Raw genomic sequence first — 20,530 nt, forward strand, 5'->3', positions numbered from 1 at the left:
ATGGGGGCTGCTAATATGGTGGAGCTTGTATTGGTGAATTTTATAGGAGAAGAGCAGATAACATGTTTTAATGTACACTAACTACTTCGGGTAAAAGAGCTTACTTTGGAGGACTTTTCTAATCTGAAATTTTGGGTTCCATCGAAGATGCAGTAGATGAATATTAAAAAAAAAAAAAAAGATTTTGAATTTTTCAACACTTAGATCATGCCTTCCAAATGTTAAATATTGGGCAAGAGTCAATTTTTTTTTTTTTGTTCTTTTGTTGAGGTTCATTGCTAGCTTTCAGAGATTATGTCCCCAAAATTTGAGTTCCTAAAAACATTCCTAGGTTAGGTTTCGTCCAAGAGAGTAAATGGACAATATGCTCCCACAGGTGTGAAAGTTTTTCACTTATATGACTAATATATTCCATGAGTGTTCTCAAAATTGAAAGGTAGATGTATAAATTAATAAACATTCTTATCCAGGCATTTCTTTGAGTCTCCAAATAAACCTTGCACATGATAGTATGAAAAAAAGCGAAATTTATCAAAATACCTAAGGAGATGCACTATTAAACATTTTACGCTTTTACAACAATTCGAAGTCATGATCATGTGTCTTTCTATGTGTACTTTGAAATTAAATCAAACTACATGAGTAAAAAGTTAAATGGTTTTCTCTCATACAATTTTTGATAAATTTCCAAACAAAAATTAATGTTTCCCTTTGCATGTGACTTGGGGCAGGAGAAGTTAACACTATCTTTTTCTGATGAATCTCAAGTCAGCATTTTATGAAACATAGTTTAACAAACAAAAAAAACCATATCTTGGAAGATGTCACATGACATGTTTTGAAAAAAGAAAGAAAAAGCTATATTTTGATAAGAAATCTGACATCACTAGAATTCCATTACTGCTCTATTAAATGTATTATCTCTAGGAAACATATTCAATGAACAAAGCGAATTTTCCTACATGACTTTCACATCATCCTAGCCGTCAGATGTCAGCAGTGGACCCTTGAGTATGTTGTTCCTCCACTCCATTTTTGTCACCTGGGAAAGTGAAAGTCATGTAGGAAAATTCACTGGGCTCATTGTAAATATCAACTCTGTATCTTTATTAGGATTGAAATTTTTTATCATTTCTTGTTATTTTTTTAGTAGGATTAAAAAGTGGAAAAGTATCTATACATGTTACATGTATTCACTTATTACAACATGAGGCAAAGAGGAAAATCCAAGGAAAAGAAAATGTGATTCCGTCCGACAATAAACACCATACTAATTGATGGTAGCATAGATCACAACCCTTGGATGAGCCCAAATAATTATTCACTTGAAAACGATAAATTCAGATTCTTAACATGAAATGGACAATTCTTTGAAGGGTGGTTGGAATGCAATCCAAGCACATTTTCCTACAATTTGTTCGCACCATGCCTATCATTGGATGCCAACAACGACAGTTGGAGAATTTGTCCTCCCCTGAAACTCCCTCAATTACTTTTAATGAACTTTGATAGAAGGAGCGACACATCGCTGCAGTCCCTTGCTCATATTAGATGGTTGGAGAGCCTCCAGCAAACCATAGGAAACCCAAGTGTGAACATAGAATACTTCCCCTTCTTCAAATTCTCCCCTAATCTCCTCAATTCTCAACAAGTCTATTCTCACTTTCTCGGTTTCCTCTAAGAACAGGTGCACCTGCTCCCCCATCTTCCTCTCTTCTTCTTCTCTCTCCATTTCTCTTTCCCTTCCTCTCTATTTCCCCCACTCTATCTCTTTCTCTTACCTCTCTAACACGTGAGGTGATGGAACCTTCTCATCAAAGTATCTAACCATGGAGACCATTCTATGCAATAGCCTTCTTTGAGTGGGTACATTCTCTCTGCGAGGTCTTTTACAATAGTCAAACACAAATAGGATTAAGGAGATTGTGAGAGCCAATGTGGAAGCCAATCCAGTGATTTGAAAGAGGCCCTGAAAACTATTGACATCCAAGCTTTCAGATGACAAGGTGGTCGAAGAGTCAGAGCACGTTGTTTGAGCGCCTAACCAAGCTGCTTCAATCCTTGACATTTGATCTCCTTCAGTTACATTTAGTATAGCTCTTGAGATGTCCGGTAGTAGAGGAGAACTTCTTGGGAATGCCTGACGTCAAGAAAACCTTTCAGAATAAAGGAAAAAATGACTAAAGATAACTTATACAACTTTCATTGTTAGACTCGTTTGTAACAACATGTGGTGTGCAGGAAAACCTTTTATATCTCCCCACACTATTATTAATTACGTATAGATGGAGACATTGTTTGTTCTATCTTTGATGGAACGGCTTTGAGCTGCCTAACAATCTTTCTCAAGCTCAAAATTTAGTGCCCTACAAAAAGTGCCCTATCATTAGAGTGTGTTACTTTTTATCGGAGTGGCTCAGGGTTGTCTAATCAAGATTGAATGGCCTATATCCCCAGGAACATAGAATAGTATATGTTTGGGGAGAACTAGAAAGATTTTCCACACTTGAATGCAAAGAAGAGAAGGAAATACAAGAAAAGGACAGCAAGACACGAAGAAAATTGAACACTAGTGTTTTGCTAAATGAGAGGTTTGTGCTTCAAAATTTAGAAGCAAACTTTGATCTTAACTATCCAACTTCATGAATTGGTGGCAAAAATTCTCTTAAAGAATGGACAGTTTCAAAAAGGAAAGCTAATATGATCATTTATTTTTGATATAAAGATGTCACAATCATGTTAGATGCGATAAAGTGGCTGAGGCTGCGTCTCCGAGCTGGTGATTTCACATCTGCATCCTTCTTGTACCATACTTAAGCCCTCTTGTAGTGTATATAATCTCTTTCAAAAATATAAAATCGATGAGAACGCCATCAAGGGGAGAGAGAGAGAGAGAGAGAGAGAGAGAGGAGGGGAGAACTCACAAAACCAAAACCAGCAGTTGGGTAAGTCGGTCCAACCATTGTGTATTGCTCGCAATAGCGAGAGAGGAAAAGCTTAATGTAGGGTATCTCATCCACTATTCCACCAACTCCTCCATTCTTACTTCCCTTTGAAAGGGCATCTGCATATTCTTGAGGAGAATTGTAACGCCTGAGCTTTACATCTTTAGAGGTCATGTGCATCAAAAGTTCAGGCACAAATGACCCAAACTGAAACCCAATGTATTCCCCTCTTTCTATTAATGTGTTAAGGTCAGTTACAGTAGGCTTCAATCGTTGAACTGTGAGTAAAGAAGTTAAGCTGGCTGTGTAACTTGATGTAAGTATCAGCACCACAAACAACCATATGATAACCACAAGCCGGCCCAAGTTGCTCACCACTTTTTCCTCTGCAGATGAAAGAAGATATGAATGAGGATGATGCAAACAATAATGGGAAAAGTTTATACGAAATATTAATCTTATAATAAAATAGTAAAGCGTCCCCTGAAAAAAGTTGTTTTTGATGCTAGAAGAAAGCCTTCTTGTTGATCATCTAGGTCTTGAGATGTATGAATATATAAAAACAAGGATTTTTAAGACCTACAAATAATACATTTTGTAACATATTGCTAGATTGTCCATTTTCAAGATTTTTAAATGCTTATAATTTGACTACATCTGAACTATTTTTTTGAATTTTAAATTTCATAATTAAGGAAAAAAATAGATTTTTAAATTTCATAATTAGGGGTAGAAATAGATTTTCAGGCTATTGTAGAGATTTCCAGCACTGAAACTACATCTTTTGGCAGGTACACTTTGTTTGTTCAATGTTGACGTTTTATGTAACCATACAACAAAAACAATAACCATGACTGTTGCAAAATAGAAAACAAAAGATGGAAGAGTATATATTTTGAGTTTTTGTCTATAATTTATAGGTTCTTTCTAAACCACATTAGTGCGAAAAAGGAAGCATAACCACTATCAAAGAGAAAAATGATTTGGTCTAGTTTTTTGGAAATCGACCAAGTTTTCGTTAATTTGAAATTCGAGGTTTAGCTGAATTATCTTATATAACCACATCTGTGATCCAATCTTGCATTCTGAACTCTATCAGAACTTACTGTGAGAAAAGACCATAGTTGAGAAGGCAAACCAGAAGACTACTCCAACTTGATGCCACAAAGGCCCTCTAAAATCTCTGTTTTCAGGATGCTCTAAGACCCACACCACGAATCCGGTTAAGACGAAGAATATTGCACTTGTCATCCACATCTCCCATGTCAATGGCTTCAGGAACACCCATGCATTCTTGCTTTCCTCTGGCATCTTTGGAACCACCAGTACTACACCCGAGTCTGTGTATGGTAACGTAAAGTCGACGTATTTTGATCGATTCGCTATAATCGTGGTGTCGCCCATGACTGCATCGTACTTCTGATCCTCCTCGATAACAATTTGTGTTAGTAAAATCACAAAGAACACAAACCTTCTTGGATTAATAAATTCACAGAAACCTCAAGGCATGAAAAGCCCTACATTACAAGATTTTAATGTCCTCCACCTTATTCATTATCATAAAGAACTAAAATTAAAACCTATTACAATGTGTATAAACAAAAATTAAAATTGTATTTACTGTATAGAAGGTATAATGTGTTAAAACACAAATTGAAACTGTTATTTAGTAATAATAGGAGTAGAAGTTAGATAGTAGTTAAGACTGATTGCCAAGAAGTACTTAAAAAAGATTATTTTTACTATGTAAAATTGATATTCTATGAGAAAAAATATAATTCGAAAGAAATAAATACATTTGAGGGAATTTAGGGGTAGCTCCAATAGGTAATAAGAAGAGATAAAGAAGATTTAGGTGGGCAGGCCTTGTGCAGTATCAACCTAAAACAACACCAGTTAGGAGAGATGACTTGGTTTAAGTGGAAAACTCTAAAAAGGTAAAAAAAAGCCCAAAGGAACATGGATGCAAGTAGTGATAAGAGATACTCTTATTTATGGTTACACTAAAGGTACAGCCCTTGATAGAGCGAAACCAAACTCTTACAGCTGACCCAAATAGTTGAGATGAGGGTCAATGATGATGACGACGATTTATTGTATTGATTGTTTTCTATACTCACTGCTTACTTGTATATAATATGACAATTACAGGTTATTAGTATTGTAAGGACTGAGATTCATTAAGAAAAAAAACTATTGTAAGGTATGGTGCACAGCTCAACCATCCACTGGCCTTTTTTAAGTATAAGGCAAACATTAATGTTACTAGTTATTACGAACATGCGGTCCAGCATGGTTAATCTTCACTATTGATTACCATATATAGATGGGAGATATCTCTACTGCATACACCATATATCATACATAATTCTCTATTGTATAGGTTCCTATAATTACAAGAATACGTTTTTAGTAACCCAGATCAACCTATCGAACTGATCACCAGCCGAACAGATCAGTGAAAAGGATCGAACCAACAGGTTCTTTGGCAAAACTTTCCACCAAATTGAAAAAATGAAAGAAAAAGCGTGGGCCTTGGGTGGGGAGTCCAGGGGATCTCTAGTCCAGGACCAATGACTCACTGGTTTTAGGGGTGGCAATGGACTGGACTTAACCCGAGAACCGAGGTATAGAACCGATCTGGGTCCAAAAATTGGACCTTACGGGTTGGGTTTGGGTCCGTTGAATTCGGGACGAGTCGGATTCGGGTCCAGCGCAGCCCAGATCCGCCCGGACCTGTTGCCATGCCATCCCTAACTGGTTTCAAACCAGCTTACCAGTTCAAAAGCACCAAGAAGATTTATAGAAGCTCTACTATATTACTTTCAAACATTACGCTAGCCGCTCCTCCACCGTTCAATTTCAACAACGGATGCTTGTGGAGCTTCCTACATAGTGTTGAAAAGTAACGTGATAGTGTAGTTATAATATACCAAACAAGCCAATATAAGCAAAGAATATACCTCGTTATAGACTTGATAGAGTAACTCATCGTAGGTGAAGTTCTCACCGTTAGGCTCTCCGAAAGGAACAAATTCATATGGTAACGCATAGGGCAAGGCATCAAGAACGGCCGTGAAAACGTCCTTTGAAAACCCCATTACCGTTACTCTGTTGTCTAAGGGATTCCGTTCCACCTTCACAAACTCCGTAAAGCCTGGCTTGACGGGAACCCCAATCCTCAATTTCTTCCCGTTTGTGGGGACCACCCAACCCTTCGGCACCACCGTCGATTCTCCCGGCCAGATCAACGGCCGCAAATCGTCAGCGTGGATGCTGTAACGTTCCGCCATGTGGACGGTCAGATTTTTTGAGAGGCCGTGATCGGGCGACCAATAACCGATGACTTCCGCATCCAATTTACCGCTGAGTTTTTCGGCAACATTGACTATTTGAAATGTTGAGGCTTGGAGCTCGCCGTTAATTAATCGGAAATCACCACTTAATCCCGAGAATTTAGTCCTTAATATCGCATTCAAGAGCTCCAAGCCCGCCGGAAATGCTCTCGGGGCTGACAATTTATTCTCCGATAAATTCCCGAGAGTTTCAACAGACTGCGCCAACGCCCAAGCCGCATCATAAGCCCTCAATCCGAAAATATTAACCTCCGGTATTTTATTGTGGGCCTCATTTTTGAACTCCATTTTATATCTTGGTTTCCATCTCGCCGATAAATCGGCTAAGCCCTTCGATTCCGGCACGTACGGTTTTACCCCGATTACCCCTCGCATTGTTGCTAATACCAAAGGGTTCAAGGAGCTCAATAAACTCGCGAGCCCATCCGTTATAATCCAGGCGTAGCCTTTGCTCATCATGCCGATTTTTTGGGCCTTCCGAAATAATCGGGAAGCTACTGGTGACGTAATGTGGACTATGAAAACTCTGGTTTGCATCGTCATGAGTCTATATAACTCCTCTCCTATGTACTCATCACTGGAAGAAGAGGAGATTATGGCCCTGTCTTGAAGGCGAGAGCCTCTTTCTTGGAGAGCATCGGTTAAGTAGGGTATAAACCCTGCTCCATACTCCGTATCTTCGTATATGGCCACGGCTTGTCGCCAATTGTAGGCTAGAGAGAGAGAGGCGATGGCTTTCGCTTGGGTGGAGTCACTGAGGGTGGCTCTAATGAAGTAGGGAGTGTGGATTGAGGAGAGAGAAGGGGAGGTTGCAGAAGGTGAGAGAATGGGGATTTGAGAATTTTTGCCGAGGTCGGAGAGGAACTCGGCTTCCGCCGATGTCTGGGGTCCGAGGATCGCTTTCACGCCCGTGTTGTTCACCAGGTCCATGGCTGTGAAAACAATATATTGCGTTAATAATAAAGAATCAATTTTAGACTGGACATCGAAGAAGCATCTATTCAGTCAAACATTGATTTTGATCTATTTTCTATAAACCAAATGCTCTATAAACCAAAGGCCAAACCACTGGACTGGGAGTCATGCGGGAGGGGAAAGATTGTACTACCCGGAACTCCTTCAATGACTTCTAGAGAGAGAGAGAGAGATTGTACCTGCCAAGGCAGCTTCGACGACGTCTAGTTTAGAGTCCCTCCAATGGAGGATGAGTCTGGTGGTGTGATTGGGGTGGACGGTGTAGAAGTCTTGCAGGGCCATTTCTATCCCTATTCTCATCGATTTCCCCACCATCGACCTCAAACCAATCACCACCCCAACATTAACTTCTTCTGCTCTCTTCTTTGCTTGAGCTTCCGCTCTGTGAAATTGCAGCAAGTGCAATAAGAGGAGAAGAAGAAGCGCAACTTCTGAGCTCTTCATTTTGAAATGAATTCTCATCTCAATGCCTACAAACTTTAGACCCACCTTTTAAATATGATGAGTAGAGCTAAGGAAGATGAACCTGCCTTCTCTCTCTGAGCTAAGGCAGATGACTCCTCCTCCCTCCCCCTCTTTCCACCTCTTTCAGCTAAAGAGATGAACTTCTCTCTCTCCAATGAACAAGCAATTTTAGAACTCTCTCACAACAATAAAGAGCTCTCTCTCTCAATGAACAACCCAACAACTTTAAAATTCTCTTCCCCTCTCTAATGAACAAGCAAGCAATTTAAAAAAAGCTCTCTCTCGCATGACCAAGCAATTTAGAATCTCTATCTTCTCTCTCTCCTCTCCTCTCCTCTCCTCTCTCTCTCTCCTCGCTTAGATAACAAGCAATAAGAAAAATTTGAATTCACTCTCCTCTCAAATTCTTGCCAACAGCTATCAAACTCGTTAGATGTTTATTCTTTACAGCGAACAAGAAACTTCATATTCTTATCCCTTTGATGAAGACCTTAAATTGTTGACTTCATATCTTGCTCAAAGATTTTAATAACAATTGACTTTGACTTTTAAGTCCCTAACTGGAAAGTACAAAAACCTAAGGTGCTAAAAACACCACGACAAAAAAACCCAACCAAAGAAAAGAAAAGAAAAAAACAAGAGCCAATTATAAAAATAAACATATTTAATATTTTTCACATACTTTCGACTTAATTTCAAAATACGCGTTAAAAAGCGGATGACAATGAGTCAGAATAGAGAATATGGTAAACCATTAACTTGTTGAAAAATGTGGTGTATTTTGACAAATTCTCATAAAAAAAATTAAGTGTTATAAATAACAAGAAAAATAGAGGGACCCAACTATAGAAAGACAATAAATCAAGGTGTAGAGTCTACGGTCACTTGCCATGCTCCCAAGAAATCAACGATAGGGACCACGAGAAAAATTGTCTTTAACTAATAATATGAACTCGTTGAGAAAGTTCACTTTAGATTTAGAAATCGGAAAGGTTCATGTGCTTTCCCTACCCCATGGAAGTCTATTGTTTTTTATCAAGAGAGCCACTCACCGTTTGACCTTATATCCGACATCTTAAAAGTATTTTTTTTTTTAGTTTTTTTTTTATACAAATTTTATGAATGTGAAATTTAGTACGTGTCATCTTCTCATTGGGGCGCACTTATAAAAAATATTAAAAATATTTTTTTGATAACATATAATGACCAAAATACCTCTTGAATTTTCAAGTATATTTTGGTCATTTTATTTTATTAAAAATATTTGGTGTCAAAAAAATTTATAAAAAAAAAATTAAAAATAAAATAGTGTAGAGACGTGACATTGTGATCGGTGCAATCTTAGCCCTCCATTTAGAATGGACGGTTAGATATGGGGGAGGATAGAACTTCTATGCTGTAGAGTAAGCATAGAAAGCTTGCCCTTTAAAAATGCTAATGCAGAACCATACTTGCCCATTTACTCCCTCGAGAAAAACTCAATTGGCGAACATCTTTAGGACCCAAAATTTTCCAATGTGACTTTTCATTTCTTCAGTTCATAGACTAACTCCAATTTAACAAATTTGCAATTTTCACTCTTTACAGGTTTGAAAAAGGTAATGTGTCAAGATTGAACAGAGACCATCCAATTTTTGAAGGGTGAGGCTTAGACAACTAAAAATTCTCTGAAAGAAAATAACATTTTAGTGATTCTAAAGTGGTTTCAAAATTTTGGATTGAAAAATATCCTCCCAAATAAATCTTCTGCCTAAGGGAGTAAAGGAACAATATGCTTCTAAGGAAGCAAAATACACCCACTTGATTTATAAAGTCTTACGTGCTCAGACTGATTTAGAATGAATTTCACATCTTAATGAACGAAGTCAAAGTCTGGTGTCTTTTGCAGGCCTATCACCACACAATTTAGGGAAAACATATCGAAATTTCAAATAATAATACCGACTTTGGGATTCTGGGGACAAATTTCAAGGGTTTGAACCCTTGAACTCCCTCACCGAAACTCATACGTCCCCGAATAAGCCGAGGCCCAAGTGACCTGCTTGGGTTTCGTATCTTTTTATTTTATTTTATTTTATTTTTATTTTTATTTACTTACAAATTTCAAAGGTTCGATTTTGACTTCCCTCAGCAATTAAGGGCCAGCCTAAGCCTGAGCGGCTCTGTGATTTTATTTTATTTTTGGAATTATGGGGAAAATTTTTTTAGACTAATGTCCAAAAATACAGCAGTAGTTAAACGACTCGAGAGAACAAAACAGAGCATGATGGCTTTGGTGCCCTTATTACACTCAAAAGATTAAAACAAAATAAAGGACATTTAGAAGGATCAAAAGGAAGGAACAGAAGCTTGGTAAGGCTTGCAATAGGTCAGCCAGCCCTTGGCCCCGGCCCGTCTAGGTCTCGATAGGGCCGGCCTGGGCCAAGGCCAAAGGAGCCACGACCCAGGCCTTAACCCGGTCCAGTCTAGGCCTGGTTTAGGTCTGGCCTAATAAAAAAAAAAAAATTGAAAAAGAAATAAAAGAAACTGCTTGGCAGGGCTGGGCTGGGCTCGGCTGGCCCTATCATAGACCTGGCATCCTCGGGACAAATTTTTTGGCCCAAGCCTTACTTTTTCAAGGCCTGGCCACCCGGCCCATTGCCGGCCGTAGAGACTGATTTACGTTTGGGCTGAGAGGGTCCAGTCAATATATTAGGTAAGGTATGAGAGAGAAATTATGGGGTTCCTAGGCACTATGGAAGGTTCGACACTGGTTCCACCTTTCCATTCTCTTGAATTTTTACATTAATTTCTAATGGGTGAGGACGCCTTTGTTGAGAGAAAGTCGGTTTTTCCCAGCAAAGGAGAAAATGAAGAAACGGATTTTTAAGTTTAAAAAACTTAGAGCAATGACAAATAGCAATGGAAAAGTAAAATACGAAATAAAAAATGAAAAAAAAGGTTTGAGGGGTGGTTTGGATCGATTCCGGATACTAGCCAACAATGTTAAACAACGTGGAGGCGGGCGCTGCATTCTTGGGCGGCCCCAACGAAAGGGTTGGGGTGTGGGCCATATGTTGTTTTATGTGTATGTGTGTGTTTTGTAAATGTGTGTATGTGTTTTGTTAATGTGTGTGCATGCGCACGTATGTGTGTGTGAGGTCTCGGATGAAATTTTTAAAGATCATTCTACGTTTTTTTTTTTTTCTTTTAGATATGTATTTGTAAGAGAGATCTCAAACACTTGAAGGATATGGAAAGAGAGAGAGAGAGAGAGTCTACGAGAGAGAGAGGGACCTCGCATCGAATACTTGGATGTCATATTCTTCTTTTTACATAAAGAGGGAGCATATTGGTCCATGTGTATGTTTGTGTGTGTATGAGAGGCCATGCATCGAACACTTGGAGTCCATCTTCTTCTTCTCATATATAGAGAGAGCGCATGGACCCGAGATATAGACAGAGAAGGGCAATATCAAGACTTATTTTTGTTTGCGTGGATTTGAAATTTTTTTTTTAAGGGATAGCACTAGGTGGGTGCCCAAACAGCCTAGGCGCTTGTCAGAGGCAAGCCGGCCCAGACCCCACCACCTAGGCTACCCCTAGACGGTTTGTCAGCCAAGCCGTCTAGGCGGCCGGGCTGCCGACTTTTTCTTCACTGCTAGCGAGGAACCAGATTTCCAACCACCATTTGCCAATTTTGATCAATGATTCGCTATCCAAATCAATGGTTAAAACTATTGCTCGAGGTATTGTTGAGACTTAGAGATACAGCTTTTGTGTCCCAAATCTATAAATGTATTTACCCAAAAAATAATCTGTAAATGTAAGGTCATCGGTACAGTGGATTTTGGTTTCCCGTAACCCTTTTAGGTTGAACTAAATTATTGTTGTGTTCTTGTAATATGTGTGCTTGTATGATTTATTTCTGATGTTAGTTTGGGTTTTCTCTTGTTTATTTTCCTTTCTGTCTGGTTAAGTAAACAATCACAGGCCGATCCTGATCTTTAGCTATGTTTACACATCTAAAATGATCCCTAAATCATAACACTCAAAAGATTCTCGAAGCATCTGAGAAGTTAGGTCCTCATGCCAAAAGTCATGCTGGCTTTCCATGAACATTCAATTTTCCCTAATGTTATTTCCAATAGTATACATAGGCACTGATTTAAATGTACAATGATTCCTCCTAAATAAAAACTTAAAAAAGTTCTATGATCATTAGCAACATGTGAAATTCGATCACTCCAAAATTTTGCTGTGTGGGATCTCCCTTCAATTAATTTGGAATTTTGTTTTCCATATGGTTCCTAACTTCACCTTGTACAACAGTTAGGGTATCACTCTCCACTTTGTTCTCTACCTCTCCATCTCTTTGCTCCCTTCTCTTGAATGTAGGCTCATTGGAGTGCTGCAAATTGAAATGAGCCTTCGCTAGAAACCCTTCCCAGAAGAGGCTATTTCTCTGTCTCTTCAAATGCTTATTGAGAAACCTAATGAAGACTGTTAAAAGGGCCATTGCAGAAGCTAAACCTGTGATGAGAAATAGGCCCTTGAAGTTATTAATAGATAGGCCATTCGAACTCTTTGAGTCCCATTCTTCTCGCATGATGCGACACGAGGTTTCATTATGGAGCCACAATTTATTCAGTGTCAGCATTTTATTCCCTTCCACTACTTCAAGTATTGCCTTGGATACATCAGAGACCAAAGGGGAGCCTTTGGGAAACACCTGTAAACAATAGTATCGAAGGCTTAGATTTAAAAATTTAAGATAAATTGATCAAAATTCACCTAAGAAATAAGCTGTTTGATATTTTACTCATTTCTTTTGATACAATTTCTAACAGCCCATCAAAATACACATAATCATGAGTTAGAATAGTTGAAAATGGGTAGAATGCTAAATATTTGATAAGTTAGGGCTAAATCTCTCAAAATTTAAAAGACTCTTAATTTATGTTGAGAGAGAGAGAGAGGAGAGAGGGCTCACAAAGCCAAAACCGGCGGTCCGGTAAGTAGGTCCGACCATGGTGAATCTATCGCAATAATTGGAGAGGAAAAGCTTGATATAAGGGACCTCCTCAAAATAGGCAGAGATCCCTCCATTTTGGCTTCCTTTGGACAAGGCCTCTGCATACTCGTCGAAATTGTCGTAAGTCTTAAGTTTTGATTCATTCACATGTAACCGTTTTAAAAGCTCTCTTATGAAGGATCTCGGCTGGCATCCAATGTAGTCTCCATTTTTTATCAGGGTATCAATGTTTGTCACAGTTGGTTGTAGTTGTTGAACAGTAAGCATGGAGGTTAAGCTTGCTGTGTAACTTGAGTTGAGAATCAGTACCACAAAAAGCCATATGGTAACAACAAATCGTCCCAAATTACTGGCCACTGTTTCCTCTAGAACACATAAACGAGTCATGAGGGTTAGTGTATGCGACTGCCACAACAAATAAAAATATGAAAAATAGACATTTTTAATGAGGGAAAATATACAAATAGACCAGTTATTTTTAATATAAAGAGATCACAATTGCTACCATATAAATATGGAGCACACAATAATTATTGCATATCATGATAAGAAATCAATGAGGCAAAATACGATAGACAAGACAAAGATTATTCTATAGATGGAAATGGTGCACACATTAGTTATAGCACCGATTTGAAGCATCACATATGATTATTTAAAAAATAACATAAATTTGGATTTTGAGTTCTTTAATTTCAGGATTCTATTTTTACCAGGCACATATAAAGAGGGGGTTTTTGGTTTTTATTCTTTATTAGTATTAAATTGACAGTATATGCCCCACCTGGCGCACAAAATCACCAAAGCTGGTACCCAGCTTACCGAATCTTGGTGGTGTCAAGACTCGGACCAGGGTTAGTTCAAATCTACTTGGTTAGTCTATAATCAAGTTGATGGATAGTAAGATGCATCTTCTCTTATTTCTCTTATGAAAAGAGAAGCTCGATCAAATATGGAACTGGTGTTTTCAGCAATCGGGAGTCTTGATAGCTTCATCTTAGAATGTATTGGACATCTTAACAGAGTGGTCTTTGCCTGGCATGCCGAAGGTTGGTAGTTCGACATGGAAATTCCTTAAGAGAGCTATCTGTTAGAAGGTTTGGAAGGTGACACACTTTTGATTCTCATGCCTTTTAACTTTTGATCGAGTTTTATACAATATCAAGCACGCTTTATGGTGCTGGTTATCAGTTCATAAGGAGGGATAGGGTATTCTGATGTCTTATTTAACGTCTCAAATCTATTTCTTCTACTCTGATTTCTGATCATGTAACTTCACTGCTATAAATCGATTCTTTTAATATAGTCCATAAATATTGTCAAAAAAAAAAAAAAAACAAAAAGAAAAGAGGAGGTTGAACTATTTAATGTCGTGTATTGTATATGGTCTCTAGGGCGACTTTGATGGAGTCAGTTCTTTTCCTTCCATGTACCCAAAAATTCACTAAAAACGCACTGAAAGACGCATAATCAAAGACTTACTGTGAGCAAAGAACATTGTGGAGAAGGAAAACGAGAGTACAACTCCCAACTGATGTGTCTTGGTGCCTCTGAAATCTTTGTTTGATCGATGCTCCAATGCCCAAACTACGAAACCAGTAAGCACGAAAGATAGACCACTCATCACCCACAACCGCCAAGTTAAGGGCTTCAAGAACACCCAAGCATCCTTAGTCTTGTCGTCCTTCTTCACCGGAACCACCATTGCAACGCCTGAATTCAAATATGGTATCGTAAAGTCGACGTAGTTTGATCTGTTGGCCCGGATTGTTACGTCCCCCACCACTGCATCAAAATTCTGTTTGCTTTTCTCAGTTGTTATGAACCTTGAATATATAAATCTGTTGGCCCTATACATTGGTTTTTTTAGGCTCAAGGTCTGTGGCCCCAGCTGAGTTCTTAAACATTAGTTTTGCTTATGTGCATGTCATTCAGTCTCTGATAGGGATGGCAATCGGGTTGGGTCGACCTGTCGAGTCCATATTTTGGACCCAACGGGTCGTGTCCCAATCGAAATGACTTGGACCAGAACAAGGTCTGGTTGATCACTCCAATACATAATAAAAAATGTACTAAAAATATAAAATACATAGTAAATAATATATAAAATAATGTTTTATATTTTTTTAATTTCTCAACCTAGGTCTTTGTCTAAATGGCTTGGACCCGACTCAGGTTTACACCCATACAAGGATAAGGGCGGTGCCTGGTCCATTCCAACGCAAATTAAAGATAGAGCACATCAGGTTAGCATCATAAAAGGAAAACAAGAGAACGCAAGAGATAACATAGAGATAGATTATTTTGATAACGATCTAAACCATCTACTCTGTAAGCCAAGCTATAGAATTATAGATGGGTAAAAGAAAAAAAAAAACATAACAAAGCCACAAAAAGCTATTTGAGTTATAAAGGCCGAGTTCGAGTAACTCGGCTTGAGTTAGGCAGATCCTAACAGGCCAAAAAGTGTTTTAAAAAAAAAAAAAAAAAAATTAAAAATGAAATTATACAAATCACATTTAAATGAGGTTAAAAAAGTAACGAAAGATAGATTTGAAAAAAAACAATTTGTGATGGGGGCATTTTAAAAATAATCTAAAAATAAGAAGAAAAAATATAAAAATCAATATTCATAGCCAAATCAGATCCACGAGGGCCCGAGTTACTCGGGAAAGTCCGTTTGGGTCGTCCGAGTATTGGAACTCTCGGTCGGTCAAAGTGTCAAAGAAAGCCAGTTGTGAGAAAGCCAAATTGTCAAACAAGCAAAAATGTCATGAGGCGCAAGCCAGTTGTGAGAAAGCCAAATTGTCAAACAAGCAAAAATGTCATGAGGCGAACGCTTCAACTCGATCTACGAAAGAGACGACTTAGCATTTATTTACTTATGGCTTCAGGAATAGGGCTTGAAGAATGACATATGGGTAGACTTTGAGGGATAACCTTCCTCCATTCAAAACCCAAAAGAAATTTGATAGACTTTTGTGTGGCACTCCCTAGTCTTTCCTGAGGGCTTTCTCGAACTTGTTTGAGACCCAAATGGTGCCCTCTATTGTTCACCTTGGAAAGATACTCCTTAATTTTGAAGATTTATAGTAGAATTTTTTTATATTTTTATTTTTCAAAAACCCAACTTGAGATATTTTTAACGAAATATACACAATAAGGCTATTTATCTTTTGTTTAAGGTGGTCGCAATCACTTCTGGATGTGAGCTCGAGAGTGTGATTGACCAAGTTCAAAATTCAAAAAAAACTTTTTCAAACTTTGTGACATGTTTTAAGAGAAAAAGTAAACAATGACACCGTTTATCTATAGTATCAAGTGGATACAATTAATCTTGACCATTAGATGTGACATTAGATGATTGTATTACCAAGCTCAAACTTCAAAAGAAATTTTCTTGAACTTTGTGACACATGTAAGATATTAGATTTCACATCTAAGCTATTAGATAGGTTTAAGTAATTGTGACCTCTTTATATTAAGGGTGCAATTCATATTGAGCTAAAGCTTTAAACAATCAAAATAAAGCGCACCTTCAAATAGTATCGAGAAATGTGGTTTCAATATTGGAAATCTTTGTGATAGCCTTAAAATATATTTTCATCTCTAATTGAAAAATTTAAAGGTTAAAAAATAGTGTAAATCGAGTAGATCTATGAAAACTTACAAATCTTGAAAATTGATGATCAAAAAATGCGTTACAAGATGCACTAGTTCCAAAACTTGAAATCCATTTTTTTTCTCATGTCCATGCATCTTGATGTCGAAATGATCAATTTGAGGTTTTTGGGCATCAAAAGAACCTCTTCTTATGAAATTTTTGAGGTGGACTCTAATTTCATTGTTTAGAGCCTCGATTCTATATGAGCTTTTTCCTTATATTAAAGGTAAATAGTGTCATTGTATACAATCCTTATTTTAAGCTGTTTGATTTGAGATTGGATGGCTAAGATTAGACTTGACCGTTTTACAATATAGAATTCCTATTTTTAATCACAAATCTTATAGGTTTTAGCATAGAAAGCACGTTTGGTTCACGTGGAATTGTTTTCTAGAAAATATTTTCACATGAAAAAATCCTCTCATGTGGTTAGTATGGCAATATTCTCCAATCAATTGGTCTTAGTGCATCCTTTCATACCAATTGGCAACTAATTGATGTAAAAATATTCTCACAATTAACCACATGAGAGAATTTTTTCATATGAAAATGTTTTTTGAAAAATAATTTCACGTGAACCAAACATGCAAGGTTCTTTTAGTTTTTAAAATGAAAGATTTTAATTTTTAAAAAGATCCACACGATATATTTTTAATAGGTTTTAGATTAAAATTTTAAAATATAGGTTCTCTTGTACATTGGCATTTTTGCAATAGCACTATTTGGACATAATGTTTCTAGAGGGGTAAAATTCCCACTCTGGGAAATTATGATATGTCTAGTGAAAATCATATGGATGTACTGTTAGAATTCAAATCATAATTATCAAGAACAACGGAATTGGATTGGGGGATTGATTTGAACTTGTAACCAGTGCCTTGGTGGGTTTGGTAGAAAGCAAAGGTAGAAAGCAAAACCTGAAGTTTGGCTGCTTAATGTTTGACCAATTTTTATCAACAGGACTGATTGTTTTGACTGATTCAAATAACTAAAGAATGTTGAATAATTGTTTTTAGTATATATATCAAATTTTAAAATTATTATTTTTATTTTTTAAAATCTGGTCCCAACCTTCCAACAAATAGTCAGACCAATTTTGATTGGATCAAACCCCTACTGCTTCAGTAATCGCTCCCATACACTAATCAAAATTTCATATGGTTTATGTATAAGAAATCTCAAATTACTATAGATTTTCCTAAATGAACTAGCATATCATATGCTCACCTTGAGATAAACCTGGTAAATCAGATCGTCATACGTACGGGCATTCGCTCCTTCACCCTTCTCAAAGGCAACCAACTTGTACGCGAAAGAGTATGGCAATGCATTAATCACAGCCAAAAAAACTTCTCTTGAGAACCCAGCAACCCCTGACCCGTACTTCTTCCTCGGCACCCCTATGCGCAACTTAACACCCTTAGGTGACACTACCCATCCTCTCGGCTCCACCATCGATCCCCCCGGCCAAACCACTCGCCCTAGATCTGATGATCTAGCGGAGTAGTTTTGTTTTTCATGTTTCAGTCTCCTTGATAGGCCATTTCTTGCTGTCCAAAATCCAATCTCCTTTACCCCATCCTCTACGATGTTAACAATTTGAAATGCTGAAGCTTGAAGCTCACCTTTGATGAATTGGATATGGCCGCTATAACCGGAGAATTTGGTTTTCAAGATTGATCTCAATAGTTTTGGACCTGATAGTGATTTTCTAGGGACTGTGAAATTCGGTGAATTTTGCGTGAATTTTTTGTGAGTCGGGTGGCGAAATTGGCCTGAATTCTCTATTGCTAGTGCTAGCGCCCAAGCTGCATCATAGGCCCTTAATGCAACAGTGCTAATGGTTGGAATTTCTTCAGCTTTTTCATTGGGAAACTCTTTTTTATATATTTCTTTCCACCTTGCTGATAAATTGGCTAAGGCCTTTGATTCTGTGATATACGATTTCACACCTAAAACCCCTTGCATTGAGGCTAAGGCCAAAGGATCCATACAGTTTAAAAAGCTAGCAAGCTCATCGGTTATAATCCAAGCATACTCTTTGCTCATCATGTCGAGTTGCAGGGCCTTTCGAAATAATCGAGAGGCAAATTGGGGATTCATGTGGACGACAAATACACGAGTTTGCATATGCTTTAGTTTGTAGAGCTTTTTGACGATGAATTCGTCAGAAGCCGAGATGGAAAGGATGGTTCTATCTTCAATTCGAGAACCGATTTCTTGGAAAGCGTCAGTCAAGAATGGTATAAGGCCGGTTCCATACTCCGTATCTTCATATATGGCTATGGCTTGTCTCCAGTTGTAGGCTTGGAAGAGAGAGGCAATGGGTTTGGCTTGGGTTGAGTCGTTGAGAGTGGCTCTAATGAAATAAGGGGTTCGGGTTGAGGAGATGAAAGAAGAGGTTGCAGAGAAAGAAAGAATGGGTACCTTTGTTTTGGTCCCTAGGTTTGCTAAGAACTTTGCTCCAGTTGATGTTTGTGGCCCAATTATAGCTTGCACCCCCTTGTTCTTCACCAGGTCCAGAGCTGTAAATTCAATACAAAACATTGGAGATGAGAGAGAGAGAGAGAGAGAGAGAAAGAGAGGGATCAATACAAAACATTGGAGATGAGAGAGAGAGAAAGAGAGAGATGGATTTGAGTTACTAGAGAGAGAGATTACCTTGCATCCCTGCATTGAAGACATGTAATTCCGAGTCTATCCAGTGGAGGGCGAGTCTTGTGGTAGAGTTTTCATGGTGACTGTAAAAGTCTTCAATGGCTAATTTTATGCTGGTTTGGCTTGCCTTTCCCACCATTGAGCCAAGACCCATGATAATACCTACATCAACTTGTGTAGATTGATTTGTGCTGCTATGTGCCCTTGGGAGATGAACAAGGAGCAAAAATAGAGGCACAAAATGAGATGTAACATGTGAGAAGCTCATTCTTGCACCTGCCATGCCAAACTAGAGGAGAGATACTAATTCCATAAGAGGAGAGCTAGTATATATATGGCAGGCTAGACCTGGTCCCCGTGTCACATTTGATCGCAAAGACTATAGTAGTGTTTAAAAAATGCACAGGGAGGGTATGAGTAACTGGTAAATTGGTTGGTTCAATTGTTCTAACAGGACAGGTCCCGATAGATTTAAAAAGTGTTGAAAAGATAAAAAAAATAAAAAAATCAAAAAAATATATTTAAAGTATAATTAAACAAAACACATCCAAATAAAATTGAAAAGTACAAAAAAATATATCTAAAAAACATAAAAAAAATGTAGAAATAAATATTCAGGGCCAAAATACTTTCCACTCCTAGTCAAAACAACAAAAAATATTAAGTAATATATTGCAAAATAAATTTATATATATATATATATATATATTTAAAACCCTAATCATACCACCAAAACCAATAAAAACCAAATCTGCTTGGTCTCAGTTTGACTGGCCTCTTCCGAGTTGGCGAACATTGTACTAAAGTCTATCTGAAAATTGGAGTCCTCTGTAAGCTAAGGAAGCGTTCCTAGGCACTCGTACTAACGTTCGTTTATTTGCTTTTGGTCTTGTTTGTTTTATTGGAAATGCTCGATTGTCTTAGGCCTAGGCACCCGTACTGAGGTTCATTTATTAGCTTTTGGTCTTGTTTGTTTTATTCGAAATGTTTGATTGTCCTACACTTTTCATGCAACGTATTTTTTTTTCACTTTTTCTCCAAAACAAATTTTCTATACAAATACTCTCAATGGAAAAAGTTCATTTTTGTTAGACAGAAATGCCCTCCTCGTACACAAAGAAATGTCCTCTTTGTACACAGAAATCATTTTGGCCAAATTTCACATTGACTTTTGAACCCTAGTAGCATATTGTCATAGCGCACAACTACCGGACCGCCTTAAGACAACTATCAGATCGAAATTGAGTACTGTCGGACCACCTTTTACATAGTGCTGGAGCCTTGGTATTCAGTAACATCTACTGCCGAACCACACTTTACACAGTGCTGGAGCCCTACTGCCGGAGTGCACTTTACACAGTGTTGGATTCCTAATGCTGGACTGCTATTACACAGAGCCGGAGCCCTATTGCCGGACGGCACTTATATAGCGTCAGAGCCCTTATTTTGGTGG

The 20,530-nt window shown here is 37.9% G+C and overlaps 2 protein-coding genes across 7 annotated transcripts; both read right to left on the bottom strand.

Annotated features, from left to right (window-relative positions):
- Nucleotides 1-1,288: 1,288 nt before the first annotated feature.
- LOC18435430 (glutamate receptor 2.8) lies at nt 1,289-8,196 on the bottom strand. 4 transcript variants are annotated; one of them, XM_011625628.3, is made up of 5 exons: nt 7,456-8,196; nt 5,909-7,233; nt 4,052-4,364; nt 2,925-3,331; nt 1,289-2,140 (listed from the first exon to the last, which is right to left on the bottom strand). In XM_011625628.3, exons 1-5 carry the CDS (start codon nt 7,736-7,738, stop codon nt 1,778-1,780), a joined length of 2,691 nt encoding a protein of 896 aa, XP_011623930.2. In that variant the 5' UTR covers nt 7,739-8,196; the 3' UTR covers nt 1,289-1,777. The 4 variants fall into 4 exon arrangements, with proteins under 4 accessions (XP_011623930.2, XP_088710100.1, XP_088710099.1 ...); XM_088853974.1 differs by lacking the exons at nt 5,909-7,233; nt 7,456-8,196 and adding an exon at nt 5,769-5,866; XM_088853973.1 differs by lacking the exons at nt 5,909-7,233; nt 7,456-8,196 and adding an exon at nt 5,528-5,739.
- A 3,618-nt stretch (nt 8,197-11,814) lies between these two features.
- Nucleotides 11,815-19,437, bottom strand: LOC18435431 (glutamate receptor 2.7). Of its 3 annotated transcripts, none has more exons than XR_016046018.1 (5): nt 19,081-19,436; nt 17,647-18,944; nt 14,238-14,540; nt 12,714-13,120; nt 11,815-12,452 (listed from the first exon to the last, which is right to left on the bottom strand). XR_016046018.1 is itself a non-coding variant. In XM_006845476.3 (5 exons), exons 1-5 carry the CDS (start codon nt 19,358-19,360, stop codon nt 12,000-12,002), a joined length of 2,754 nt encoding a protein of 917 aa, XP_006845539.3. In that variant the 5' UTR covers nt 19,361-19,437; the 3' UTR covers nt 11,815-11,999. The 3 variants fall into 3 exon arrangements, 2 of the variants coding, with proteins under 2 accessions (XP_006845539.3, XP_088710102.1); XM_006845476.3 differs by having other exon boundaries at nt 14,238-14,553; nt 19,081-19,437; XM_088853976.1 differs by lacking the exon at nt 19,081-19,436 and having other exon boundaries at nt 17,647-17,735.
- Nucleotides 19,438-20,530: the final 1,093 nt, after the last annotated feature.

The sequence above is a fragment of the Amborella trichopoda genome, chromosome 12 (genome assembly GCF_054954075.1).
Source record: "Amborella trichopoda isolate Santa Cruz 75 chromosome 12, AtrichopodaSantaCruz75HAP2 v2.0, whole genome shotgun sequence".
Lineage (NCBI taxonomy): Eukaryota > Viridiplantae > Streptophyta > Magnoliopsida > Amborellales > Amborellaceae > Amborella > Amborella trichopoda.

Bases quoted from the DNA above. Each gene is read 5' to 3' on its own strand.
- LOC18435431 (XM_006845476.3), bottom strand. From the start codon at position 19,360: ATGGCAGGTGCAAGAATGAGCTTCTCACATGTTACATCTCATTTTGTG. The intron at 18,945-19,080 runs GTAATCTCTCTC...TTGAATTTACAG, and splicing joins CTTCAATGCAGGGATGCAAG to CTCTGGACCTGGTGAAGAAC. The intron at 14,554-17,646 runs GTGAGCATATGA...AAAAGCAAACAG, and splicing joins TTTACCAGGTTTATCTCAAG to AATTTTGATGCAGTGGTGGG.
- LOC18435430 (XM_011625628.3), bottom strand. From the start codon at position 7,738: ATGAGAATTCATTTCAAAATGAAGAGCTCAGAAGTTGCGCTTCTTCTT. The intron at 4,365-5,908 runs GTATATTCTTTG...GAGGAGGATCAG, and splicing joins TCTATCAAGTCTATAACGAG to AAGTACGATGCAGTCATGGG. The intron at 2,141-2,924 runs GTGAGTTCTCCC...TCTTGACGTCAG, and splicing joins CAACTGCTGGTTTTGGTTTT to GCATTCCCAAGAAGTTCTCC.